General features: G+C 43.3%; 1 protein-coding gene across 1 annotated transcript in view; it reads right to left on the bottom strand.

Moving 5' to 3' along the window:
• The window catches only part of PNG1 (peptide-N-glycanase 1), a 303,302-nt gene that overhangs the window by 265,074 nt on the left and 17,338 nt on the right, over window positions 1–20,890 (bottom strand). Inside the window, exons 3-5 of the mRNA XM_089457702.1 lie at window positions 16,492–16,674; window positions 16,172–16,270; window positions 15,940–16,026 (exon numbers count right to left, since the gene is read on the bottom strand). Coding sequence (XP_089313828.1) covers window positions 15,940–16,026; window positions 16,172–16,270; window positions 16,492–16,674 — 369 coding nt within the window. The remainder of the gene's footprint in view (window positions 1–15,939; window positions 16,027–16,171; window positions 16,271–16,491; window positions 16,675–20,890) is intronic.

Raw genomic sequence — 20,890 nt, 5'->3', positions numbered from 1 at the left:
CGGGCTGGAACTCTGTACAAGCTGCAAGGTAGCACTGTTGTTGATGGGTGCAACAGTTCTGTGGTTCTTGAAAGTGGAGCAGAAAATCTAGTCATCTCTGGAGAGAGGACCATGCTGTGGCATCAAAGGCTTGGACATATTGGAGAGAAGGGCCTTCGAATACTTCATGGTAAAGGTATGGTAGAAGGTATGAGTAATAGCTCTCTAGATTTTGATTTCTGTGAAAATTGTGTATATGGGAAGCAGAATCGGGTGAGTTTCCCCTCTGGAAGTAAGAGGGCGAAACAGATATTAGAGCTTGTGCACAGTGATGTGTTTGGACCTGTGAAGGTTCCATCACTGGGTAAGTCTGTGTACTATGTATCATTTATAGATGACTTCTCAAGGAATACATGGATATATTTCCTTAAGAAGAAATCTGAAGTCTTTGACAGGTTTAAAGAATTCAAGGCTCTGGTGGAAAACCAGACAGAGAAGAAGATAAAGGTGCTGAGGACAGATAATGGTGGAGAGTTTTGCAGTAAGGAATTTGAAGAATTCTGTAAGAAGTGTGGTATAGCGCCGCAGAAGACTACTCCATATACACCTCAGCAAAATGGAGTTGCAGAAAGAATGAATAAGACGTTGATGGAAAGAGCAAGAAGCATGCTCAGTGGTGCCGGGTTAGGACAGGAATTTTGGCCAGAGGCGGTGGATACTGCATGTTACCTGGTCAACAGGTCACCTTCATCAGCGTTGGAGGATAAGACTCCACAAGAGGTATGGACTGGTAAGAAACCCTCTCTTTCACATCTGAGGGTATTTGGATGTGATGCATATGTACATGTTCCAAAGGAGAAACGAACCAAGTTGGATAGTAAATCTGAAAAGTGCATCTTTATTGGGTATAAGGATGGTTTGAAGGGTTATAAGCTTTGGAACCCAGTAACAAGGAAAGTTGTGTACAACCGAGATGTGGTGTTCAGAGAGGTGAAAGATGTTATTAAACATGAAGTCCAACCAAAGGAACCTGAGAAGATGGAGTTTGAGCTAAAGGAGGAAGAATCAGACTCTACAGCAGAGGAGGAATCAGAAGATGAAGAGCCACAAACTCCAGGGGTAAGAAGATCAGTTCGAGAAAGAATGCAGCCAGAAAGGTATAGTCCATCTGCTTTCTGTTCAAATTTTGCTTTATCTATTACTGATGATGATCCTAGAACTGTGAAGGAAGCAATCGATTCAGAGGATGGAAAACTCTGGAAAGAGGCCATGGTTGATGAAATGGCATCTTTGCACAAAAATGAGGCTTGGGATCTGCTGGAGTTGCCGGCTGGAAGGAAACCCATTGGCAGTAAATGGGTGTTCAAAAAGAAGACAAATGCAGAAGGAAAAGTGGAGAAATACAAAGCTCGGTTGGTAGCAAAAGGTTATTCCCAGGTGCCGGGAATTGATTTTGGTGATATTTTTTCTCCTGTTGCCAAGGTAACTTCTATTAGATTACTTTTATCTGTTGCAGCTGCTTTTGATTTTGAGGTAGAACAGATGGATGTGAAGACAGCATTTCTTCACGGAGATCTGGAAGAGGAGATCTACATGAAACAACCTGAAGGCTTTGTGGTGAAGGGTAAAAAAGAACTGGTATGCAAGTTAAAGAAGTCTCTGTATGGGTTAAAACAGTCACCAAGGATGTGGTATCAGAAATTTGATACATTTATACGGGGACTTGGCTTCACCAGAAGCAAAGCAGATCATTGTGTGTATTTTAAATTAATTGGTGACCGTGTTATTTATCTGGTCTTGTATGTGGATGATATGTTGTTGGTTGGAAATGACAAAGAAATTATCCAGGATTTGAAGACCCAATTGTCCTCCAAATTCGACATGAAAGATCTTGGTGCTACAAACTATATTTTGGGCATGGAAATTAAAAGAGATCAAGAAAAGAGGAAGCTCTGGTTAAACCAGAGGAAGTATGTCGAGACAATATTGCAGAGGTTTAATATGCAGGATAGTAAACCGGTGAAGGTTCCTATTCCTGTAGGTGTAAAGTTATCTACTGAACAGTGTCCCAAGACACAAGAAGAGGAAGAGGATATGTCTCGTGTTCCATATGCAAGTGCAGTTGGTAGCCTGATGTATGCAATGGTCTGTACTAGACCAGACATTGCACATGCAGTGGGAGTATTGAGCAGGTTTATGTCAAAACCAGGAAAGGAGCATTAGACAGTAGTGAAGCGGGTTTTCAGGTATTTGCGTGGCACTAGTGATTATGGTTTGTGCTACCAAGGAAGACCAGGATTGGACAGAGTGTTGGATATTCGTGGCTTTGTTGATGCAACTGGGCTGGAGATCTGGATCAGAGAAGATCTACAAGCGGGTATGTGTTTAACCTATTTGGAGGTGCAATCAGTTGGATGAGTAAGAAACAATCTGTAGTGGCACTATCAACTACAGAGGCAGAATACATGGCAGCCACTCATGCAAGCAAGGAAGCAGTTTGGTTGTAGAGATTGTGTTCAAGTATGGGGTTAGTACAGGAAGCTATAAGGATAGATTGTGACAGCCAAAGTGCAATTTTCTTGGCAAAGAACCCTGCATATCATTCAAAGACAAAGCACATTGATGTTCAGTATCACTTTGTGAGGGATATGATAGAAGACAAAAAGGTGTTGCTGGTAAAGGTGGACACTTTGAAGAATACTGCAGATGCATTGACAAAATCTGTGAGCTCTGAGAAGTTGCCCTGGTGTAGAGAAACAATGGGCGTTTCAGGGCTGGAAAAATGACTAAGCTCTCTTGTGGCCCCCTGTGGAAAGAAAACAACAAGTGGGAGAATGTTGGGTTGTGTTATATTCTTTCCACGTAGTTAACATGGGGTTGAAGGGGTACCCGTAACCCCACTTTATGGGGTCTGGGGCAGCGCCCCGGAAAATTTTGATTTTGGACCCTATGTTAGGTTGGGCGAACCCACCTATGGTTTTGTGCATGATTTTTGCACATGTTTTTTGGACGCGATGGTTTTTCGGTCCATGGTATTAGACGTGATGGTTTTCGATCCATGGTATTGGATGCGATGGTTTTCGGTCCATGGTATTGGATGCTTCGACATGTATAAATATGTATTATAACATTGAAAGGAACATAATGAAAAATCAAGCTGGTAGTCCCAGTTTTGGGATCCAATGGGAAAATCTCTATGTATATGTGTTTTATGTATTATGCTCTCGCATTGTTTATTTTTCTGTGTTTTAGAATTCGTATGCAGGTAATTTTTGTACGAGGTTAAAACCTACACACAATGCACAAAGAGAACACAAGATTTACCCTGGGAAAACCCACTTGGGGGAAAAATCCAGCAACCTTTTCCTTAGAGATATTCTTCAGTTCAACAAGAGATACATCTAATGCGCGAGTCAACTATGACATCAAACTGATCAACAAGTTATGGTCAAACTTGGTCTCCAACCCTCAAGTCAAGTCAAACTTCTAATGTTCAAAACTTCAGCCCTCTCAAATATGCCCAAAATTTCAGCTCTATAACTCAGCCCTACAATTTCGACCCTGCAACTCAACCTACCCAAAAATTGTTGCCTAGAATTCACACGTGCAAGGTCTGGAGAGATAAAATGTGAGCTAGAGAGAGAGAGAAAGAGATCTGTGTCCTTCATGTCCTTCTTGATCTTCGCTTGGATGCCCAGAACTTGTCTTTCTTGTGCGAGGTCGAATGGTGCCTTTGATGAGGACGTCGAATGCCTTTATATAGTGTTCTTCCTATCTCTAAATAAATTGATTTGACTATTTTAAACTTTTCAGATAAAGCTAACCATACTAGCAACATGCAAAATCTTTAAACTAGGTAATGAACTACCTCAAGAACAAAAAACATGGAATTTAAGCAATATTAGTTTGAGATATTTATATTTTTAGAGAAATGTTGGTCGAGATCCAATGAAAAGTAATAGATAATCAGATAAGTTATTCACATGTTCTTCCTGAACAACATGACATTTGGTCAAAATGTTGATCTGTAAATGTTACGTTTTAATAGACATAATGATAGCAATCTAGAAAGCATCTTCAAGGTAGTGGTTGATTTAGGGTAGGCAATAAGAGATGTGGTGGCAGGAATTGTGAAGAACTTTGAGAACATGGAGGATATGGGTGAGATGATCGCTATGCTGTGAAAATTTATTCAACAAAAAATTGAAGAAGACGAGAGCAAATGTGAACTCACATTTTCTATCATGACTTAGGTGAGGGTTCATACCAGTCAGTCTCAATAGCATGCGAACAAGGAAATCCCACCACGAGATGACAGAGAAGGCAAAGTTGAAGACTAAGAAAACAAAGATGATAATAAAGCTCCACTCCATAGAGGAAATTGCTGCAGAAACTTGCAGCATGCTGAGCAAATCTGTTAGGGTCCCACCCTAACCCCCTTATTTATGTAATAGGATCGAGTCATAGTTATAGTTAAGTAAAGAGTCAATAAAGCCCATATTAATAATTGTAAGTGGTTAACCCGCATTTAATGAAGGGACCACAGTTAGTTGCAAATGGGCCATGGTATTAGATAGATGGTATTAATAAGAACCATGGTATTGCCCCATGGTATTGCATGTATGAATCCTATATAAAGGATAGAGACTCCCCTCGAGGAGCATCATGTCTTATTTTGTAATCGAGCTCTGCTCTATTGGAGGTTGCCCCCTCGAAGAGGCAAGTGAACATTGCTTTCTAAATAATAAAATACTTGTTGTTATTTCTCATTGTTCTATGTTCTGGGTATATTTCTTCGCATATTTGGTATTTTGGTATCGTCTTGCAGGTTAAGAGCATAACAAGTGGTATCAGAGCTCTTTCCAGGGCCGGTGGGATCTCCAAATTTTAGCAAATTTTTTTTTGGCTAGAGACGTGTTCCGGCGTCTTTAAACCACGGGATCTGTCGTTGAGCGCATAAACCTGCAGATTTGGGGAGGCATGCACGCAGGAAATACAAGAGGTGGTCACGATTGTTGGACTCCCTTGTAACCCCTGTGGGTACCCCTTCGAGTAGTAGAGCATTAGACAGAACCACGCACGGACTGTCTTCCAAGTACCCTCTGGGTATATCAGAAGCCCCCTAGCTCCCTTGAAACCTTGCCATAATAGATAAACCGACGACCGTCTTGCTGCTACAGTACACCGAGAACAGCACTCGGAGAGATTACTCGTGCGTACGATAGGGTAGTCGGGTTGTACAGCTAAGGGTACGGTTGATCCTCCTTGCTTAGTGCCCTGAAAAATTGGGCCGAGTACCACTGTCAGACCCTTATGTATATTGCGATCTGTAGCACCTGACACTCCTGGAGACCATAGTTCCCTTCTCTATCTCGGAATCACGCATAATCTTTGCCAGATCAGATCTCGCAAGTGGGGTTTTGTCGCAGCAACAGCAATCAGTTCCGCCGTTCAGATCTATCAGAACAACCATTCGGATCTATTAGATCCGCAGCAGCAATCAGTTCTGTCGTTCAGATCTATGAGATCAGCCATTCAAATCTCTCAGAATCATCAGACCCGCCATCCAGATCTGAGTAGTTGTGTGGGTTCCTATACCTGGGCGTGATTTTCGCAGGACTTTTGGCAACATTGACATTTCTGGGATTCGGCTACTGCAGTATTCCTAAGCAAGGAGTAAAACTCCGTTCGGAGTAACAAAAAAAAAAAAGTTTGAGACCCCCCGGGGCGCTTATTGGTGACTTAGCCCATCAGAATCAGGACGACGAGCTGAGCAAGGTGGTACCATTCAATTGTTAGAGCCAAAAAATTCGGGCGGTCCCAAAATTTCCAGTACATCGGATCGGTGCATGGTAGAAACTAGAGCTCAAGCTATGGCGAATGAGAGGATCGACAAACTTGAAACAACATTGACCGAGCTCATGTCGCTGATGCAAAACTTAAATACAACACTCTCTAAGGGCAAGGTGGAGGCACGCGAAGACGGTGAGGGTGAGTCTAGCCAGTCGCCTCACCTCTGGGGCACCCACCAACAATCCCATCCGCGACCACCCAAGCTGGACATGTACAAATTTGATGGCTCTCACCCGGCCGCATGGATAGCACAAATGGAGCAATATTTCAATCTGAATTACATCCTGGATAATGCGACTCAGCTTAGTGTGGGTATCATGTACTTGGACAATGAAAGATGGCAATGGTGGCAATGGCATCAACGTTGCTATGGAAGGCCCTTGACATGGGAGACATTCAAAAAAGATCTTATGGATCGCTTTGACCAGGAATCTGACTTTTTGGGTCGTCTCACTAAGCTCCGACAGACAGGAACAGTAAATGAATATATTGCAGCCTTTGAAGCCTTAGCTTTCCGCACTGGAGGTCTACACGATGAGTTTTACGTGGAATGTTTTGTCAGTGGTCTCAAAGAAGCCATACAAGCCCACGTCCGACTGCACCACCCTAGCTCATGGCTGGATGCTTGCAGGATAGCTCGTGAAGTCGAACGTGCGTTAGCGGCCCAGTCTAATCGCCCAAATTTCATCACCAAGGGTTGCCCCCCACAGGCTCAAAGCACTACCCAAACACTCAAGGTTCAAAAGGTGTCACCAGCAGAAATGGCAGAAAGAAGAAAGCAAGGCTTATGTTACTACTATGATGAGAAATACTCCCCTGGGCATAAATGCAAGGAGCCCAAATTCTTTCAAATTGATGCTACTGATCACAGTCCATCGGAGGAAGCCCCACCACTTGAGGAACCAGAGGAGGAAGAAGAGGACAACCAGCAGAACAATGTACCTGAAGAACCAGTTATCTCGCTGCATGCTTTGGCAGGGATTTCTTCGCCTCAAACTCTCAAAATCAGAGGTTTTATTAAGCATCGCCCAGTAGTAGTCTTGATTGATAGTGGAAGTACACATAATTTTATCCATCAAAGAGTCGCGGAAGCAGTGCATTGTTTTGTCCGAGCAGTTTCTAACTTCCAGGTCCAAATTGCTGATGGGGGAACAATGAAATGTGAAGGCCGCTGTGAAAATGTCAAACTTCAAATGGGAGATTATCAGTTAAAGACCCACATGTTTGCCATACACATGGGAGGGTGCGATATTGTCCTCGGTGCTGAATGGCTTCGCACACTTGGCCCAATCACAATGGATTTCCAGGAGTTATATATGAGCTTTAAGCAGAACAACCACACACATACCCTCCGCAGACTCCAGGCGGGAGGTCCCTCTATCATCAGCTCACATTGGATGGAAAAATTGTTAAAAAAGGGCCACCATGGAGTTATAGCTCAATTTAATGCCATCCAAGCCTTCGAACCCACTTCTCTTCATATTCATCCTGAGATGCAACAGATCTTAAACAACCATCTGCCAGTCTTTGACAAGCCTCATGAGCTTCCACCCTCGAGAGGGGAACATGATCATAGCATTACTTTGGTCCCAGGGGCTCAACCACCAAATGTGCGCCCATATAGATATCCGTTTGCCCAAAAGAATGAAATAGAAAAAATAATCAAGGAACTCTTGGAAGCAGGCGTCATTCGTCCCAGCATTAGTCCTTATTCATCGCCGGTGGTCATGGTGCTCAAGAAAGATGGGGAATGGCGTATGTGTCCAGACTTCAGGGCCCTTAATAAGTTGACAGTCAAAGATAAATTTCCCATCCCGGTTGTCGATGATTTGTTGGATGAACTAAATGGGGCTCAATTCTTTACTAAGCTCGACCTTCGCTCAGGCTACCACCAAATTTGCATGAAAGAAGTAGACATTCCAAAGACTGCTTTCCGAACTCATGAAGGCCATTATGAGTTCCTGGTCATGCCATTCGGTCTTTTTAATGCCCCATCCACTTTTCAGAGCCTTATGAACCACCTACTCAAACCATATCTCAGAAAATTTGTCCTGGTTTTCTTTGATGACATCCTCATCTACAGTCGCACCTGGGCCGCACATCTTCAGCATGTAGATCTGCTCTTGCAACTGCTCTGCAAGCATAAATTATTTGTCAAGATGTCCAAGTGTTCTTTTGGCATGGAAGAAGTTGAGTATTTGGGCCACATTGTGGGGCGTGACGGTGTCAGGGTGGACCCCAAAAAGATCCAGGCAATGCAAGAGTGGCCTCAACCTAAGACCTTGAAGAGCCTGAGAGGATTTTTGGGTCTCACAGGCTACTATCGCAAATTTGTCCGCAATTATGGTCGCATTGCTAGGCGCCTCACTCAACTCTTCAAGAAAAATTCATTCCTCTGGAATAATGAAGCACAACAGGCCTTTACAGCTCTCAAACATGCCATGTGTTCCACTCCAGTCTTAGCACTACCCGACTTCACCAAATCTTTTGTGATAGAATGTGATGCTTCGGGTACGGGTATTGGGGCGGTCTTAATGCAGGAAGGTCGACCCTTGGCCTTCACGAGCCAACAACTAAGTGGGAAGAATCTGGGACAATCTACCTATGAGAAGGAAATGATGGCCATCTTACATGCAATAGATACCTGGCAACCATACTTATTGGGGCGCCATTTCCAAATCTGCACAGACCATCAAAGCCTTAAATATTTTTTGGAGCAACGCCTATCCTCACCACAACAAAATAAATGGCTCGCCAAAATGCTGGGATATGATTATGAGATAATTTACAAGAAAGGGCGCGAAAATATTGTAGCAGATGCGTTATCCCGCCAATTTGAGGAGGAAAGTACCCTGCTCGCAATTTCCCTTCCCATTCCAGAATGGATTGAAGAGGCTCGCAAGGAATGGTTTTCACATCCCTGGCTCTCCCAACTCATTAATCAATTGCAGGTGGATCCAAATTCCACAGCAGGCTACTCGTGGCAGGATGAGATTCTTTGCTACAAGGACAGAGTCGTAATATCACCAACATCCACCCTCAAAAGCCGCATTTTGGCGGAGTTGCACTCATCGCCCACTGCAGGACATTCAGGCTTTCAGAAGACGTATGCTTGCACTCGAAGATCGTTTTTTTGGACAGGCATGAGAAAGGACATTCTTACTTTTGTAGCTGAATGTGATGTCTGTCAGCGCCACAAAGGAGAAACAGTCAAATCCCCAAGCACATTACAGCCATTGCCCATCCCGGCCTCAATCTGGACGGAGGTTTCTATGGATTTCATTACGAGTCTTCCAAAGTCAGGAAACAAGTCAGTCATCATGGTGGTTGTGGACAGACTTTCTAAGTATGCTCATTTTTGCGCCCTACCCCACCCGTTTACACCGACTTTGGTCGCTCAATCTTTCATGGATCAGATCTTCAAATTGCATGGCATGCCCACTTCCATTGTGTCAGATCGTGACCCGGTCTTCACCAGTAACTTTTGGCAGGAACTCTTCCGGCTACAAGGTACCCAACTCCAACTTAGTACTTCCTGTCATCCTCAAACTGATGGTCAAACTGAAGCAGTCAACAAATGTCTGGAAACCTACCTTAGGTGTTTCACTTCAGAAAATCAACATCTCTGGGTACAGTGGTTACCTCTCACTGAATGGTGGTATAACACCAACTATCATGCCACCACCAAAATGACTCCATATGAAGCAGTTTATGGTCAACTCCCTCCTTCCCCTACTTCTTATATCAAGGGATGCTCGAAGGTACAAGCAGTGGATCAACTCCTACAGAACCGCACAACCATGCTGGCCCACCTTAGAGAGAATCTTCATCAAGCTCAAAACCGCATGAAGCAACAGGTAGATCAACATCGCTCAGAACGCCAATTTCAAGAAGGGGATCAGGTATTTTTGAGGCTGCAACCATATAAGCAAACATCACTCAAAGACAAGGGTTGTCAGAAACTATCTCCAAAATTCTACGGACCATATCAAGTACTTCAACGCATTGGAGAAGTTGCCTACAAGCTAGCTTTGCCACCCACTACAAAAATCCATCCAGTTTTCCATGTCTCATGCCTCAAGAAAGTGATTGGGAACAATTGCAGAATTCAAACCAGTCTACCTGAACTGGATGAAGAAGGGTCAATCTGGCTCCAACCTGAACAGGTTCTTGATACACAAGAAAGGCACCTGCATGGCCGCATGATCAAGGAAGTCCTCGTCAAGTGGAAAGACACCTCTCCAGAAGATGCAACCTGGGAACCAGCCACTATTCTTCAGCAGTTTCCGCAGCTTCAGCCTTGAGGACAAGGCTATTCTTATGGGGGAGGGCATGTTAGGGTCCCACCCTAACCCCCTTATTTATGTAATAGGATCGAGTCATAGTTATAGTTAAGTAAAGAGTCAATAAAGCCCATATTAATAATTGTAAGTGGTTAACCCACATTTAATGAAGGGACCACAGTTAGTTGCAAATGGGCCATGGTATTAGATAGATGGTATTAATAAGAACCATGGTATTGCCCCATGGTATTGCATGTATGAATCCTATATAAAGGATAGAGACTCCCCTTGAGGAGCATCGTGTTTTATTCTGTAATCGAGCTCTGCTCTATTGGAGGTTGCCCCCTCGAAGAGGCAAGTGAACATTGCTTTCTGAATAATAAAATACTTGCTGTTATTTCTCATTGTTCTATGTTCTGGGTATATTTCTTCGCATATTTGGTATTCTGGTATCGTCTTGCAGGTTAAGAGCATAACAAAATCCTAGCTCCTGGCAAACACTGGAGTCAATGGACTACTAGCCTTTGGTTGAAGAGTGTTGGACCCATCCCAGATACAAGGACAGCCTTAGGAGTTCAAGTTACAACCAAATAAGTTTTCCTGTATGGAAATGATTGCCATATTTTTGGACTCCCGTAAGATATTCTTGACTATATGTAATATTCCTAATAGAAATTTACAGTAGAATACCAAAGACATGCACTAGTTACTGCATAAGTACAACCATAAAATACTGGAAATAACACATGCATCAACAAATTAAAACTCCATAGGGTAGCAGCAATGATCCTGAGCCATTTTATTAATTAACCATGGAATCTGATTACAATGGAGAATGGAAAGTGTGCACCTGGGCATGTTATGGAAAGTAAGCAAATACCCAGGTGAGAATAGCTAGAAATCTCCACCCAATATGGCTCCTCCAAGCTGTATGTTTCACCCAGAAAATTTTGCACTATTGTTGTAGGTGAACTGAGATTTGAGGGCCCAAAACACCTCCAAAAATTCTTCAATATTAGGAGTATACCCCTTGAGGCCTGTTACCCACCATTTTGTGGGTGATATCCTTAGGAGAAAAAAAAAATCTCCAAGATGGTCCTTAGTCGGCAACCACCAGCTAGCTCATTGTACCATTTCTCTACCACCTAAGCCAACCATGTGGTCCCTCACCCATCTGCCATGATCGTATGTTTGAAGGTGGGCTTCCTGAACCTAAAGGTATGCCTTGTCATTTGATAATTGAGTATTGTTGTTTGCTTATCATGGACACTTATGGGCATGGATTAATGGGGGGATTCGGCGGAAAGAATGGTTTAGGTCTGTGCCCTTGTCCCCTAGACCCCTTTTGGATATTAACCTTGCATTCTAATCCCATGGAATCTCTTTTAATGACCATTTGGCTTTAGGGATGGTATTTAATGGGAAACCCTAATTTTGGTCGCGTGGTCCAGCTCCCTTATCCGTTCATATTACTCCCTTTCCACTCATTATTACCCCATTCATCATTTCTCTCGCTTGGGTCCACATTCCTCCGCTAGGTCCACATTCCTCCGTTGGCTCCACATAGGGTTAGCCCGCCCCTTCCCCTTGCCCACACCTTGGGTCAGGCTTGAAATGATGCCCCGGAGGTTGATGCAGCGAAAAAGAAAGATAAAAACATATTTGGCCACATTCAACAAGAAAATGTACCACAAAATGCAAAATATGGCTAGGACAAACATATTTAGCACGTGGACAAAAGCCAATACATGAGCTCTACCCATCATCATGGCCATCACCCTGGTTCCTACGAGTTCTATGAACCCCCTTCATCATATAGGAACCCATGATTGTCCCAACCCCCGGTGGGCAATGAACCACTTTACCTTAAAAGGGGGTATTCACTGCTATATCTTACGCATCATGCTCTTACCCCTTGAGCCCCGAGCAATTAATTAAAGAAAATCATAAAAAGGCAAAAGGCATATAAAGAAGGGTGGAAAAATCAAGGTCGGGGCACCTCATGTACCACGATTTCTCCTTCTTATACATTATAAACCCAAGTGTGGGCTTCCCTTTTATTAGCTACCCTTGTACCCCAACATGTGGCCCAGAGCTGCCCCTTCTCATCCCCTACTTCATTCACCTATCTGTCACATGCCACCATCTTTTGAAGGATGTACCTTGAACATATTATCCCCTTTAGAAGTAGAAACCACCTAATAGAATACTTGGTTAACCCCATTTGGAGTTGGTACATTGGCACATCCCGAAGCCCATTTTGGAATGGCAGGCCATTATGAAGTCCGCAACTGCGGTCCATGGTTGGTAAGCTCATTTACTCAATTTCTCTAATGACTTGTTGTACTAGAAGGCTAGGGGATGCATTGGATCTTATGCAGGATTGCAGATGATCTCCATCTTGGGTTTGGTCTCCCTATACAGGGTCTTAATCCTCCAAAGGGCTGCATTGGCACATATAGGGTGTGTGTTGAGAGCCATGGACCTCCACAATAGTAGACAGCACTCCGTGGATCCCTGAGGATGGTCAGAGATGCTCGAGATACTCCCATTGGACGAGGAAGATGCACTTGGTTCACCTTTGCCCAGTTGGCCCACAGATGTACCATGCACTTGGCAGCTGACCCAAGACTTGTAGGATGATGTGGCATCCCCTACACCCTCATCAGAGCCCTTGCAGACAATCTACAGGCATCTTCTACTCATTTGGAGACCCGTGAGGTTATTATTGTACCCCACACCCATTGGGAGCACCACAGGTTTATTGTTTGGAGAACAAAGGGCCAACCCCTTGTCCATCACTTTTGAGGGTCCTACTCTTCATTATGGCACCCATGGACCTCATCAAGCCTCTTAAAGGGCTCTACAACATGCATTATTCATCATTCGACCTCTTAAGAGGCATATTCTCTCATTTGTGAGCTAGTTTGGTGCACTTGTCACCAAAAGTTAGAAAATTAACACATTATTTTATTTTTGGGGCTTATGTAAGCCAAGGAGGCTAATTCGAACTCCTCATTAGTGTATGAATACAAGTGGGATGAGTTCATTTTCTCATCATCACTTTGGATTGGATCTTTTCTCTCTTGAGAATTTCGCACTTTTTCTAGAGGATGAATTGGAGCTTTATGGATGAATTTTGATGTGTGGATATTGGTCTATCTTATCTTGGAGCTTCTCTTTTGTCAATTATGGATGGATGGATATATTTTGTTACATGTAAGTACATAATTTTAATGTTATTCTTGTTTTACTTTGTCATATACATTGGACTGGGATTTTCGCTATTTTTAGGGCTAATTGTTGCATGCATTCACTGCTTTAAGTTGTGAAAATTTTTCTCTATTATAGCATCTCTCAATGTATGGTCCATGTAATGTGAACGAAATCTCCTAGGGGTGATTTTATCAACGAATTGACCATGATAAGCCATCTCCTTTGCACATCAAAGTATAAAAGCTCCAAGATTGCTTCTCTTTGACCTAGAAGGCTAGCGAAGTAGTCTTAGGGCCTCCTTGACCAAGAACCAAAGGCCCTCACTCATATTCATCGTAGACTCCATTCTCCGAAGACTAAGGCACTGATCTACCAAGAGGTGGTCACCTAAAATCACAGCTTTTTCACCTTTTCCCAAGTCAACCCAAGTTGGGTCACCTAGGGCATCATTTTCCTGACAAACTATCCCTCCAAAAAGTTTGATCTCCTAGGGTCTCCTGCGTTGGTGTCTTCTCAAGGCCTCCTCCAATTTTGAAGCCATTCCAACGGTGGAGTTGGAGAAAAGCCAAGCCCTAGTTTTGAGATCAAACTTTGCCCTAACATCCCCAAAGGCTAGTACCTTGTTGGATCAATTCAAACCTTTAAGTGGATATTCTTTCCATGATCCATTTCCATACCTTGTCCAGGTTAGGAATAATCGTTGGTTGCCACACTCTTCTCCCCTACCCTACACTGGGTCCACTTGGTCCCATGTGGTCCCGTTTCTTTGAAACGACAATTCTTCAAAGAACCATTCAGGATACCAATTTCAACAAGGATTTTAGGGATTGGGAAACTCCTTCACAAGTCATATCCCATAAACCTAAGCCTCAAATCCTCCCTTCCTTTCCCTAGAAGACATTGTACCTTGCTTAGAAAGCAAGCAAGCTCTATCTTTCTAACCCTTCCGAGAAAGGGATTATTTAGGTCACTCCACATCTTTTCATTGACTTATCCTTCATCAGTGACTCCATAATATACCGGGACTCCTCCCATCGGTGAAATTCCGTAAATAGAAGGGAGCCTTAGCTGAGGTGACAGTGGGCTAAGTCTCCATTTGTTGCCCTTGGCCTAGCATTTGCCCATTAGGGATCCCCCTTAGGTCCCTGCTAGTTTGAGTGTTAACAAGACCAATCCAGCAAAACCCAGAAAGGATTTGGGCTAATTCCAACCTCCCAGAAGTACCCAAATCGGGTGCTATGCCCTCCTTGGCAGATTTTGTGTCCCCCACAACCCACAATTGTTGAATATGCCACTTATCCCTCCTCAATCAACTGTAGGATTGCCCTGTAATTCCCTCTAGAAGAATTGAGCGAATTTCCTTCCAAAACCCGACACAAGTGAGGTGAATCCAGCCCCACGAATTCTGCCCAATAACACTACTGCGCAGGCCCTAAAATGGTGAGTCTATCTCTCTCAGGAGCAGCAACTTCAAGCCCTGAAATTATCCACAAATGCTGGTCCACCCTTAGTGAAATTTCTCCTAAAACGTCTGGCCAAAATACCCCTTGAAACTCCCCTAGTACAGCTTTGCCCCTGCGTCCTCCAGGAAGTTTGAACTCGCTAAAGGAAGCGCTAAACTGTCCCACGAACTCGAGCGAAATTCCTTCCCACTAAGTTCAGAAATTCCTTCTTAGGGTGGCACTTGAAGTCCACCGAAAGAGAGGCTGGAATTTCCCCTTGGAAATCCCTGTACTCAAAGCACCGGTTGACTTGGCTATCAGCACAAGAAAACTCCCAAGTTAGATGAATGAACAAGGAACCCCAAAAATGAGCTTGCCTTTGTTTTTTGTAGCTTCTCTCCTCTTCCTCTTGTGGTCCCCACCAAATCGAACCCCCTAGAGCGTTCTCGCTCCATGTGGGTCGAATTCCTCCTAAGGGTTCGATTTCCCCTTTTGTGTGGCCCCCACAACTCACCCTTTTAATTTTTGACCCACTTTTCCTAAGTTGCCTTCTTTTCCTTTTGCAAAATTTAATTCCCAAGCCTTCTAACCCAAACTCCTAAAGTCCAAGCGCCAAAATAATTGAGTAGGAAACAAAACTGCAAAATCGGGTATACTCAGACAAATTTAATTATTGGGGATATGACACTATACTCCACTATGATTTTCTTAGCAAGACCTGGAATAGCATTTTTTTGCGAACAATAAGAAGATTTTGAATTTTGTGTTACTAGCAGGGCAGATTAGACGAGAAATATAAGCAGTTTCGTAAATATGTTTAGCAGTAATAGCACCTTTTATAAAAATCTGTTTTAGAGTGGCTATTTTGAAAAGCTTGGGTTTTGACATATTATTATCTTTTTATTTTTGGGAACTCTGAACCATGGATTCTCTAGAATAGCTATGTCTTCAATGACCATCACAAGTGGGGTGCCAAAGTTAAATTCAAGAACCACTTTAACATCTGATGTATTAGTAAGTCATGCATTTCTTTATGTACTATAATACAAAAATTATGTTTACAAAAAAATGATAGAAGTCTACAAATACTGTAACATAAGTCCTCTGTTGAACCTGCAAAACTAGAAAGACAAGCAACTCTCAAGTAAACTAGATAGTACTTTTACCTTGGCTAAGGTAATGGCAGCTTTTTCTTCAAGTTCATCCATGGGAACTGACTTTCGTGCTGCTTCTTGCCGGACAGGATCTTCATACTACAAAAGAAATTACTTTTGGACTTCAGTCTTAGACTATTTCAGTTTAGCATGGTTGTCTCTTAGCATAGAGCCAACTGACAAGAAAACAGAAAAGCAATAACAATGTAACTGTTCATCCAATAGAAGGTAATGAAATACACACCAATAAAACTTGGTCCACATATGGTCGAAGCCTTCTTTCAAACTCCCCCTTACCTTGACCAGCATTTTGTTGCTGGAAGGCAAGAGCATCTTCTTCGGCCTGTTTAGAAAGAAAATACTTCTAATAAGCAGCATTATGCTTCAGAGGCAAGCAGAAAAATACCAAAGCCCACCAACTAAGAGATCTGTAACATGTTACAGTCTACTATATTACTGATCCACCTAGTTCCAATGAAAAGGGACAAACAAGTGGACAACACCTGTTCTCAGAAAGTATGAACCTTGAAGAAATCAAACTAGTATTATAGTTGATGTGGCTACCTGTAAGAATCGTGCCAATTCCTCATCAGCTTTCTCTAGTGCTGTGATTTCTTCCAGTGAAGCCTTGGTAGAAGGATCTGTGGTTTCTGTTTTCTCCACTAACTTAAGTTTGTTTACACCTCCAACAGAAATGTGTAGAAGGTCTGCATCATTTTCAACTGGAACGCTTCTATCTCCAAAAATCTTTAAAAAAATACAAAGAGGGCATGGACCATTTAGAATTTTCACTACTCCACAGTTTGTATCTATAACAATAAGGAAGCATCTCATTAAAAAATTACAATTATCAAAGCACTAAGGGTGACTTCCTATAGCTGGTTATGTCAGACTAAGGGCCACTTCTTAATGATCAATAACTCAAGGCAAGTTTACTAAACATTTACCAGTCCCATTTGCTGCTCCATACTGTTTTCCTTCAAACATTTCTGTTAAAACTAAAATAATTGACTTAATGAACTCTGCTTTGTCTTCCTTATCACTAGTAAGGAGGCACTTCAAGCAATAATAAGGCCCTTCCATAATTTGATTTGCATGAAAACAATCTATCTGAACTACTACAAAATACAATTCAGCAGAAAGCTGCACTAGTTTTGCTGCAAGAAAATTGTTGGCGCATTGATGAATTTGCATGAAACCATAATGTATTTGCTTGAATTATCCCAAAGGAAGTATCAGAGAAAATTTTCATTGAGAGATAAGATAAATCTAATATAATCTGGACTGATTGTGGCTTTGCATTTACTACTATGCTCGAATGAGGAATTCAGCAAGGACCACTGATTGATATTCTAAGATTATTTCAATTATATATTTGTCAACGTAAATTGAAGTAAATTCCACAAAGTACCTTCAAAAGCTACTTTATAGTTTTGATAAAATTCAGTTCAATCCCGTCAAACAGTTTAACCTAATCTCAACAGGTTGCACTCTGGAAGCCCAAATTATGGATTTGTTGCTAGGTTATTTTAGCCTGGTTAATCATACAGTGTAAAACACCCCTAGGTCAAGAAAATTTGGAATGTGTATCACCCCAACTGATAAATAAATTAGGGTACTTTTAGCCCATTGGCTTAGCTCAAGCATTTGAGGGCTATGAATTGAAATAAGAGATCTCGGTGTCAAGTCCCTCAGCAAGATATATGTGATATATTAATACTCAATGTCCTTGCCAAGTTTATCCTAGTCAGTGGTTTACCCTAGTCACACCTGTCGGCAGTAGTGAAGTCTCTAGGGGTTTCCTGTTCACAGATTACAAGGAAAAAACAGTTAGGTTACTTTCAATCATTGTCCCATCCATAAACCTGTGCTTAAACACTTTACTATGTCGATTCTTGTTAAAGGTTAAATCAAAAGAAATTAGAAAGATATCATCCATTAATGCAATTGTTTTTTCGCATGTGTGGAGCCATCACTAGTAACTACCATCTTTCATGGCAAATCGTCCATCGGTGTAGTGGCCTTCATGGCAATCATACAGGATGATAATAAGGAAAATATTGTAGGTCCTAAGGAAGAAAGTGCCTCCAAAGCAACTTAAGAAGTTGTTAGTTTTGGGGGTTGCTCCGAAAGTGTTTTCACCTTGCTAGGAGGGTGCTAGATCGCCTAGACCCTTTCGATGTTTTATGGACATATGGATGGCTTAGTTCGGGTGGGATGTTTGACCTTGGTTAGAGTGTTCACACGGCGCCCTTACCTAGGAGGTAATTACCATGATCAACACGTTGACTAACCCATTAGGTGCACATAATGGGGGAGTCGATTACTAGATCAAGGGAGGTACCTACATAGGAGGATGATCATTGGGCAGTTGACCCTTGGAGCTTGGGATTCGGGACCATGTCCTATATATCTTGGAGGTTGGACACTTAACTTGAGGATACTTCATGGAGGTTGATGATGGACCCAAACAATTATGTTGAGGAGGAGCATTGGAGTTGAATGACCTTTGTGCCTCTCACACTATTGCAACCTCCACTGCGCTGCTACAGACCTTTGCACTCTAGCACTGCCTTGTCGCTCCATCCGCATCTTTCTTCTATCGACATCCGTCATCTTGCTACTATCATTCGGGGCTCCCGTAGCCGGATATGATCCAAGAGTTTGGGTACCTCAAGGATCCTGCCCCTCATCTTTTGTAGTCCTCCTGACTACAGCTCGATGTCTCCCCACCTCTTCTCTAGAGGTGCATGAGCACTCATGGCACAATCATCATCAATCTCGACGTCTTTCTCTGCCTTAGCCGGAGCTGCGTTGGAGTCAGAAGCCTCTCCCTTATTCTTCTTCCTGGGACACTGGGTTGCATAATGACCCAGCTCCCCACAATGGAAGCACTTTACCTCGGAGATGTCCTTCTTCTTCCTCTTCCCTTGATGTCCCGCAGATGCCAAAGCCGCATCCTCCTCCTCCTCTTTCTTGATTCAACCTCCTTTGTTGTTACTTTCCATCTTGGTCAACCGTCTAATCTCTTCTTGGCGAATATTTGCCCACATCTCTTCCCATCCTGGAAGATCATCTCTGCCCAAAATGCTTTGGACAAATGTCTCCCAATCCTCGGAGACTGCATTCAGGGTGGTCCTCACCATGAACTCCTGATCCGGTGTGGCCCCTATGGAAGTAAGTTGGTCCCGAATCTCTTGCAACCTGCTGAGGTATAGATCTATCTGCTCCCCCTTCTGCATCTGATACGACCACAGCTGATTCTCCAATAGCATCTTCCTCTGCACAAAAGTGCCCTGATATAATGTCATCAAGGTATCCCACGTCTCCTTTGTCATGTTCTTCTCAGCAATATGCGGTATTACATGATCCGTGACCCCGTCAAGGATTATGCACTTTGCCTTTGCCATTGCATCCTCATACCTTTCATTATCAGCTGAGTCGACTGGGATAGCCACGATTCTCAAGGCAAAGCCCTTGATGCGATGTCTATCCAGAACAGACAGGATCCTGGCCTTCCAAATGACAAAGTTGGAGGCCCCGTCCAACCTGTCCTGATCCCTCAATCCGTTCATTGCCATCTCCGCTCTATTACTGGACTCCCTCTGAGTCTCGACTTCCCTCCTGGAAGTTCTCTCCTATACTCCCTTTGAGTCTTGATTTCCCTGCTGGAAATCTTCCCGTCAACTGTCGATCCGCTCCTCTTCGATCCTCTTTGCAACTACAACTCGGATCTGGATTTCTTGGCTAGAAATCCCTCAATGTAACGGCTCCCTCTACCTTGGTTCTGTCCCGTTAGGTACTGTTCTGGTTCGACAGCATCAGCACCCCACCAGCTTCCCAACACACAATCTGCCCACAGCTCCCTAGGCCCCAGCAGCTGAAGAAACTGAGCATCTTAGCTCTGCGCAATCCCAGTAAGGCTGAATCGCTCCTTTGGCCAACTGCGTCAAGCCTACCTGACTGAGTCGGATAACGTGGCTCTTCGTGAAACTCTTCTGCCTCTCTCTGCCTCTGCGATGACCCTCTATCTAGCTCGAAATGATGACGTAGGCCCTCTGCGTCACTCCTTTACTGCTACTTTTTGCTTAGGAATAGCGCTGTCTCTCGGGACAGCTGTTTCTGCTGCAAATTTTCTGATTTAGCTAGTGTCTTTAGCTCTCCTGTGATCTGCAATCCTCTGATACCATGTTGAAATTTCTAAGTCTAACACGTCAGAAATTCTTCCTGCATTATCTGGTTTATTTCACCTACTTGTTTATTTGTTAACAAGTTATTTAACCATATAAATACTGAAAATAAACACAAATGCAGTCTCAACCATCTACAGATCATCAACTGAAAATAACAGACAAACACACAAGGGACACCGTTATTTTTGGACAATCGTCCCCGCAAAAACCCAACTTGGGAAGACCAGTGCAGCAGAGGGTTTTATTATTAAGCAACGTTCTTGAGTACAACTAGGGTGCCAAACTGGCTCACCCAACAGAGATATCTATCTGGCAGTAATACCTTTCTTCGGAAGCAGATATTCAGCAAGTCTGCTCCACGAAAATCTCTCCAATGCTTCTCTGAGGCTCTGCGTCAGCCCTCCTGGCCTTCCACTGCTCTTCGTTGGCTCCCTAGCCTTCTGTGTCACCCACGCAGGCCCTGCTAGCCTCTGCGCAGTCACTCTGGCCCTCTGCATGGCTCCTGCTGGCTCTACGTAGCCTCCTCAATCTCTGCGCTGGTCCTTCAGCACTATCTCTGCCTCTCTGCTATGCACTCACTGCCCCTCGCTGCAACTCTGATCACTTGTTCGAATTTTCTCAGCAAACCCCGCTCCAGAAAATCGAACTGACTGATCAATCTTGGTGTATCTCCAACTGACCCTCAAGCCTCCTCTTATACTTTTTATGTTGAGTCTTCAACGGCCGAGATTAAATCTCTAATCAACGGCTAAGATTAGATTTGGCTTGAT

The sequence above is a fragment of the Pinus tabuliformis genome, chromosome 7, assembly GCF_031772625.1.
Source record: "Pinus tabuliformis cultivar Carrire ecotype Pingquan chromosome 7, CPIR1, whole genome shotgun sequence".
In the NCBI taxonomy this organism is placed as follows: domain Eukaryota; kingdom Viridiplantae; phylum Streptophyta; class Pinopsida; order Pinales; family Pinaceae; genus Pinus; species Pinus tabuliformis.
Note: the sequence above shows the minus strand (reverse complement) of the source record. Positions and strands in the feature narration are given on the sequence as shown.